The sequence below is a fragment of the Puma concolor genome, chromosome F2 (genome assembly GCF_028749965.1).
Source record: "Puma concolor isolate L17-30 chromosome F2, mPumCon1.1.hap2, whole genome shotgun sequence".
Lineage (NCBI taxonomy): Eukaryota > Metazoa > Chordata > Mammalia > Carnivora > Felidae > Puma > Puma concolor.
The window spans coordinates 1462356-1470390 of NC_141684.1; the positions used below are offsets into that span (position 1 = coordinate 1462356).

General features: G+C 63.4%; 1 protein-coding gene across 2 annotated transcripts; it reads right to left on the bottom strand.

Annotated features, from left to right (window-relative positions):
* Nucleotides 1-1148: 1148 nt before the first annotated feature.
* On the bottom strand, nucleotides 1149-6325 carry LY6L (lymphocyte antigen 6 family member L). Of its 2 annotated transcripts, XM_025923052.2 has the most exons (4): nucleotides 5860-6290; nucleotides 5602-5694; nucleotides 5399-5515; nucleotides 1149-3667 (listed from the first exon to the last, which is right to left on the bottom strand). In XM_025923052.2, exons 2-4 carry the CDS (start codon nucleotides 5675-5677, stop codon nucleotides 3450-3452), a joined length of 411 nt encoding a protein of 136 aa, XP_025778837.1. In that variant the 5' UTR covers nucleotides 5678-5694; nucleotides 5860-6290; the 3' UTR covers nucleotides 1149-3449. The 2 variants fall into 2 exon arrangements, with proteins under 2 accessions (XP_025778837.1, XP_086551247.1); XM_086695121.1 differs by having other exon boundaries at nucleotides 3652-5515; nucleotides 5860-6325.
* Nucleotides 6326-8035: the final 1710 nt, after the last annotated feature.

Here is an 8035-nt window from a genome sequence, read left to right on the forward strand (position 1 = left end):
CCAGTACAGAGGCCCCCCAGCTCCCCGTGCTCCGTGGCCCCTCTCCCCATTTCCTCCTTCTTTCTCCCTTCCAAGCCTGCTCGTCACCACGTTGTCACTCTGTGGCTTTCGTGGATCTTCTCTGTCATTTTGGTGTCCCATGTGGCAAAGTCACACTTGTGTGTGACTTGTCGCTCTTTCCCCGGGCGCTGGATCACACACACGGCTTGTGGGTCTCAGCCCCGTCCCTCCCGCGAGCTTTCGGTCCACCCGCGTTCCTCAAAGTGCCGATTCCATTTTAAAACAAAAAGTCTGGGGGCGCCCGGGAGGCTCAGTCAGTTGGGCATCTGACTTCGGCTCGGGTCATGATCTCACAGTGTGTGGGTTCGAGCCCCACGTCGGACTCTGTCTGTGCTGACAGCTCGGAGCCTGGAACCTGCTTCGGATTCTGTGTCTCCCTCTCTCTCTGCCCCTCCCCCCCCTTAAAAGTAAATAAACATTAACGAAAATATTAAGACAAAAAGTCTGTACGGATTTTATTACTGCTGAGTTCAGGGAACGAAAGAACCGCTATAATTTCTTCCTTCAGCAGATGAGCTAACGGAGGTACAATAATTTCATCGCCAAATATTTGGGATGTTCAAGTTCATCTTGTTATGGCCATTTAATTTACAGGGAGACGTGGTCAGAGAACATGGCCCAGGGGATAATTTATTGTTAAATGGCAAAATCTGGGCATTGAAGACAAAGTGAGGGCCCCGGTGGCTGTGCCCCAGGGTCAGTGGTGTACCAGGGACCAGAGCCCGCGGGAGACGCTGGGAGTGTGGTTTCTCTCGCGCGTGAAGTTAGCATGTGACCGAATGCACAGATCCGTCCAGCAGGCATGGCGGCCTTGCAGTACAGATGTTTGGGTCTACTTTCCAGGGCCGAGGGGGTGACAGTGACCCTGGGACCCCCCACGGCCGGCTCTTCCGTTCAAGGTCTGCAGCCCACGCACCGCCCTCGCCTGCTCTCCAAGTGCCTCCTGAGAGCTCTTCCTCACGCAGGGCGTCTGGGCAGACACCTGAGCTCCATCGGGGCAGTCAAGTCCCACCATGGGACAGGGATTCCCCTGGTCGAGCCCAGCACACAGAGCCAATGACCCGCATCAAAGAGAGAGACCAAGAACATTGAATCACCATATCGGTTTTATAGCTAAAGAGCTACGGTAGTGCCAGATAGGAGAATCAGAAACTCAAGTGTTTATGAAGGAGGCGGGTGGAAGAAAGGGAAGGCAGGGCGTGACCCAGACTGGAGATGAGCCCCCAGTGGGCACAGATGCGCCACCAGGAGGCTGGGGAGGCTTGTATCAGGACCTGAGTTTTCTAGCACTGAGTATAAAAGAGAACCCAATCCCCAAAGAATCAGCAATAAAACTCCTGGGACTAATAAGTGAGTATAGCAACACCCATGGACAGTGTGGCCTTCCTACTGTGCAACAGGGGTCCCATGTGGCTTGGCGTCCAGGAGGGCTGGGGACAGTCACACGGCACTAGGGACTTGGGAAGCTGAGTGGCTGGGTCCAACACAGAGGCCCCGCTGCGGGCCCTGGCCCCATCTCACTGGCCTCGCTGAGCCTCTGACGGCACTCGTGGGGTTTCCCCACTGGTCACTCTCTCTTCATGGGCGCATTTTCCCATTTATTCAGCAAAGCTTCTCATCTCCAGCTGAGGGGCTGCAATCCTTGGTCCTCTGTCCAGAGGAGGGACCAGGGCCCCCAGTTCTGAAGGGTCTTATCTTTGTGGCGAGGGAAGCAGAGAGGGGCTGGGACGGTGGGCGTGTGGACAGGGCACGGTGGCTCCTGCCCCAGTTCACACACACGTATTTCCTAGGTAAACGCCGTTCGAAGGAAGACCTTGACCCCTGCACAGCGGTTGAGTCCCCTCTGCCCTGGCCCCAAGCTCAGGGAACCAGAGACTCCTGGTGCCCCAACGAGCCCTGCGTGGGGAGACTGGGACGAAGGTGGAGACAGGCCTGCCCGGACAGCCTCGGGGACCGGTGAGGTTAAATTCGGCACGAAAACTCACAAGCATAGTGCAGGGAAGGTCCTGCCCCGGGCCCTGTCCCTGTCCCAGATCTCACCTGAGATCTCGTCTTACCTCCAGTGACCTCCTGGCACAGCGGTGAGCCACGACCCAGGGCTGTCCCCACCCTGCAAAGGCCGTGGGCACGAGTCCACCTGAGTCCACGGGGAAAATGACAAGTAGTTGGGGACTGGGGGCAGGTGCACCACGGAAGGCAGGCTGGTGTGCAGACCCTGCTGGGGGGGTGTGAGGACCGGGGGTGGCTGGTTGGAGGAGCACTGGAGGGTGGGGGGCGCCCAGGATGTTGCCACCTGTTGATGCTAGCCCCGCCCACAGACTCTCCTGCTCCCCCTCCCACCCAGGGCCCCCACTCCCGGCCCCGTCCTCCAGCATGTGCCCCCGGGTGTCCCGTGGGTGCCCCAGCTCGGCCTGGACAGCCCTGAGCTTGTCACCGGTTCCACCTGTCCCAACCTCCTCCTCACCTGTGCCCTCGCCTGGGCAACCCTCCTCCCGCAGGCCAGGCAGGGGCTGTCCCTTCCACCAGCCCTCACTCTCTCCAACCCAGCTGCCCCCCAAACGTGGGTTTCGTCCACCCCACTCCCCAGCCGTCCCCTCCTGGCGTCTCTGCATCCGAGTTCCTTACATGAGCACCACCCACACGCCCCAGACCCTGACCGACCCTCCGGTCTCTCCCCGACGTCCACGCAGCGGCCTGCCGGCCCTCCGGAGCCCATGACTCCGGTAAGCAACCCAGTGGGTTGCAACCCAGTGCTGGGCCCGGGACCCGGGGGCCGTCCCCATGCTCGGTCGGCCCAGCTGGATGGTTTTGTCCAGACGGTGCACAGCCACGGGGGTCTGTAGAGAGGTGGGCTGGAGGGACGTGGTCCGGGCACGGCAGGTGGAGGTGGCTGGAGACACAGGAGCGCCGAGCGGTCAGGCAATGAGTTCACTGTCTCCAGAAGCAGTGGTGGTGGTGGTCTCAACGCCCCCGGGTGGGCACCCACAGCACTGACGGATGGAGGGGGCGGGGCCGGGGGTGTGTGTGGCCACGTCAGAGCCAGAATCAGGGCCGCAGCCGCCCTCTGGCCTTGGCCAGGCCCTTCTTGTCCCTGCAGGGCCCTGGACAGTGTGTTCAGGGCATGAAACCTTGCACAGGGAGCGGCTACCCCGAGCTGGGACACGCCCACCATCCCCCAGGCAGGGCAGGACTGCTAACTCCTGGCTGTCTGAGCACAGGGCTCCCGCAGGGATGGTTGAGGTGGCCAAGTCCAGGATGGAGGCAGCGGTACCCTTCCCGCTACCTCAGAGGGGGAGGGTCCCCCCGCCAGTGTCTTGAAAGGGACGGAGGCAGGGCAGAGGCGGGGGTCGGGAGGGTGCAGTGGGTCTGCGGGGCCAAGAGGAAGGGGCTCACAGCAGGGCCCAGAGGAGGCCGAGGGCTGCCCCAAGCAGGAACCCCCCTCGAAGGGCCGAGCGGGTGGCGGAGGCCCCGTTGCAGAGATATCCAGAACAGCACTGCCTGACGATCTTGCCAAACACCATAGATCCCAACATCCACTCGTACTTCATGTTGGTGTTGGGACATCTGGGAGCACAGCGCTTGCTGAGTTGGACCATCACCCTTGATCCTGCGCGAGAGGAGACAGCAGGTGGCCACCAGCCTGGGGGAGGTGGGCAGGCGGGGGAGGGGCGCTTTCCACGTGAGCCTCAAAAGCCCAGACTCAACCTGAGAATCAGAGAGTCGTGACCCCGCAGGGCCTACCGGACCTCCCAGGCCCCAGGCCTGCAGGACAGCGGCCCCCACGGTCACCCTCGAGGTCACAACAAAATTGGGGTTCGGGACTGCTGGCCCCGGTGGGGGCTTTTCCCCGCCGCGCCCCATGGCCCGGACCGCCCTGGCCAGCCCAGGAGCCTGCGAGTCCTGGGGATGTGGGTTGAAGCAGGGACGACAGACTGGACTCGGCTGTCCCCCTGCTGCGCTCAGGCCGGGCGTGGCCCCGTCTCCCACTGTTCCTGTCAAGATGTGGCACAAGCCTCCGAAGGGAACGTGGGGAGAAAGGAGAACACGCAGAGCAGCCCAAACTGTGGAAGAGAAGGCCGCCCACCTTTCTCGGGTGGCGTTATGTTATGGCGTGCAGATTGTCGTGTTGAATTCTATCAGCTTGTGTGACGTGAGAACCGGTTACGTTATGTCAGGGCCGGCCCGGGGCTACGCAAAGGCTCCGGGCTGGCCTTGCTGCGGGGTCCCTGGCGGCAGGCAAGAGGCCGGCCTCCTCCTCTCCTGGAGCCCGCCCCCCCCCCCCCCCCGGCGCCCCCTCCCCAGTGCTCGGCGTGGAGACCCCGAGGCAGCCCGGGCCGATGGCTCCCTCCAGCAGGGAGGGCCACCGTTACACGTCACCGCCACACACAGGGCCTTCAGGCCACAAACCGACACGGAATCCCTGGGTGGAGCCCAGGGCGAAGGAGACAGTGGGAACAAAAGAGCAAACCGGGGGAAGAGGCGTGAACCACATGGCATTAGAGCACCACAGCCGTCAACGTGCTTGTCCCCCGTCCTCCGGAGAAGCCAAGCCTGGAGGGGGCGCAGAGCACGGGGCGGGGGCTCCCTCCTGAAGGGTGCATGTGGAAAGGGGCCAGGGTGTCCCCAAATGCACCTGCGTTTCTCACAGGCGCGTCCACTTTACGGATTTATCTCCGGGAAGCCCGGCTGGGCCACATGGATTTTCTGGCATCATTACCGGAAAATCAGGAGACGAGACCCCTCGAGACCCCTCCTGAGGTTCATGAGGGGGAGTTGATTCAATGGACGACGACGGTCCAGCAGGCCCGGAGGGGGAGGGGCGCTGGCGGGTCCCCAGGGGCCTGGAACCATCCGCCCAGAATCAGCAAGCCCGGTGGCTGTCGGGAGAGCGTTGGGGTCTCTCCACATCCCGCTCTCTGGATGTTTTTGGAACTTGAAAAAAGAGTGTTTCTAGTGGTCTGCTCTGTGACGTCTCATGTGGTTCCTGTTCCACATTACAATCTCCTCGAAGGCTTGTTCTGAAAAGTCCTATCGCTTGAGGCCCACAGCAGCCGCTGGGGAGGGGGTGGAGGCCTGGTGGGCAGCCTGGCCAGCGCCCCTCCGGGCTCACCCTCCCCTGCCCAGCCATCCCTCTGGTCACACCTGATCTTCTGCCCTGAGGACAGTTCCTGGGGGGTGGGGGGTGGGGGCACGGAAGACCTGGTACTTCGGAAAGAGGAGAAAAATTCAGGATCCGCGCACACTCCCCCTGGAGTCCGGCGGCAGGAGAGGGCAGGGGGTGGTGGGGCCGGCCGGTGTCGGGACGCCCCGCCCCTTCCCTGCGAGCCCCGGGACGTACTCTTGGTCAGGACCACCGCGCTGGACACGCAGACCCGGTCGGTGGGGTAGCACTGGGTGGGCGCGCACAGCTCCTCCCTGGTGACTTTGAAGCACTGGTAGCAGCTCAGGTTCAGGCCTGCAGGGCGGCCGGGGGGGTCGCGGTGGGGAGGCCAGTCCACCCCTGCGAGCCCCGCCCCCCCCCCCCACCGCGGTCCCCCCTACCTGGCTGTTTCTTGCCGCCTCCGGCAAACTCCACACACACCAGCAGAGCCCACAAGACTGGCCCCAGTCCCCCCATCGCGCCAGAGGCCGAGCCTGAGGGTGGGGAGGAGCAGGGGAGGGACGTCCCAACCCCCCAGCCCCACACTGGCCTCCCCTCCCCACCTCCCCACCTCCCCACCTCCCTGGACCCTCCCCAGGCTCTGGGGTCTGATTCTCCGGGTGGCTTCTCTCAGCACCCACTTCCTGCACCGCTCACACCTGCTGCAGATCGCTGGCCTTTGAGGAGGGTCAGCCCTGGGAGGGCCCCAGGGCACTTGCCAGCCCCTCTTCTGCAGCTCCTGCCCTGGGGAGGGCTTCCCCGGGTCCCTGAGGACGGCAGCCACCAGCCACCTCAGCTGCTGGGCAGAAGGAGGGCCCCCTTGTCCCCTGAGGGTCCATCCCCTGGGTGGGCCAGCCCCCGCGTCTGCTGTCCTTCCTTCTCGCTGTAACAGACCCGTGGGGAGCAGGGCCCTGTTCTCACCACGGGGCCACGGACAGATTGGGGCCCTGCCTCCAGGGCCCTCCCCTCAGGCCTCAAAGGTGGAAGCTGGGGGCAAGGGAGGGAAGCGGGGGAGGAGGGACCATTGGCCGGAGAACAGAGGAAGTGAGGGCCTTCCCGCAGGGGAGAGCCTGATAGCCAGGCCAGGAGCCAGAACCCAAGAATCGGGGGAGGAGAAGAGGGAGGGGGAGGAGGGAGAGGTGACGGGGTACAAATCTTTAATCTTTTCAGTCTTTGTGGAATGCGGTGAGGGGCGGTCCAGGTCCTGAGGCAGGAGAGGTGGGGCGGTGAGTTCCAAGAGCACCCTCTAGCCTGAGGCCTTGAAGGCCAGCAAGGCTGCCTTGTCCACCAGCCCCTCAGCTCCTCCCACCTCCTGGGCCTGGGGACCCTGGAAAGCCCTGGGGCCCCGCAGAGGGTCTGGAACCTGTGACAGGCTGAGCAGGGCGTCACCGCACCCACCGCAAGGCGGGGCGACCGGGCTTTGGAGACTGATGTCCTCAGCTCAGGCCAGGCTGTCTCCCATCAGAATCCCCCCCTGCTTGGGGAAGATCTGGACACGGTGTGGAGGGTGGCCCTTCCCAGCACAGAGCCCGGGACCCTGCCCACCCAGCTCATCCCTCCCGACATTCCTCTGTCCCTTTCCCGTTATCCTTGTTTGCAAGAGCCTAGGACTGACTCTGTGGGCCCTGCGCTCCCCGGAGCCTGCTTTTGCTGGGGCCGGCGGTAAAGACACAACATTCACGGGCACTTGGTAAAGCCCGGTTAGACTTATTCAAAGGGCTGTCTGCCCAGGCACGAGGACCAGGGCACTGGGGTCACGCGTGGGAGGGGAGACTGTCTCCATCAGAAAAGCAGCAGGGGCTGCGGGTGAGCGGATGGACGGGAGGAGACGTCCGGGCACGGCCAGGGCCCATCTGGGGCACATCCGGGGCAGAGGCGTTCAGGCTGAGCCCACCTGCCAGGATTCTTGCTGAGGGCAGGCCAGGTGGTCAGACCTCACTGGGGTGTGTGTGTGTGTGTGTGTGTGCACGCACGTGCACGCGTGCGCAGGATGAGGAAACTGATCAGATGTGGAAGGCGGTCAGCTGTGGGGAGCGATTGGATGTGGAGGGTGGGGGCTGCTTTTGCTACAACTGGAGGTCACAGGAGGACGCAGATAGGCCCAGGAGAAGGTTCTGGAGCCTGACTAGAGGTTGGTCAAACAGAATCTTCATCACCAGACAGCCTGGAGCTTCAGGAATGTTGCCCTCTCCTCTGAGTCCCCTGCCCCCTGTCTCCTGAGGCTGCCGCCCAGAGGGGCAGTGCCTCATGCCCAGGGGGGGCCTCAGCTGGATGTCAGGTGGCCTCACCACGTCCTGTCAGCAAAGTCTCCCCTGGTGTTTCCTTTCTCTTTTCCTTCCGGCCTTGATTTCCTGAATCGTATCCTTTTGAGCATCGTGCCGAGCGGGGCAGGGTGTGGGCCCTGGGTCTGGATCCGCCTGGATGGTGTGAGCCCAGCCTCCCTGCCCTCGGGAATCTAGCAGGAGGTGGGAGGGGTGGCGGCTATGTGGAAGGTGGTGGAGAAGGGCCTCCCCTTCCCAGAACTGGGCTCCTGGGGCCTCTGTACCCTCCTCAGACCACGCTGCCCCCCTGCCCCCAGGTGGCCCAGTGATGGCTGCAGGCAGAGTGTGCTGGTTAGGAATGAGGGTGTGCAGCCCGTTGGGGTCAGTTCCCCTCCAGTCCACGCAGTGGTCCATCCAGGACCGTCCCCTCCCTGCCTTGCCTGGGGCACATCCTAGGGCCCCACCTGGCCAGGTGCAGCCCTGGTGAGGGGGGTCGGTCGGGCAGCCTCAGGACCTTTATCTGGTGATGCTCCTGTCATTTCCGCCTGTCCGGTCTCTCCTGGTGGGGGCCCGG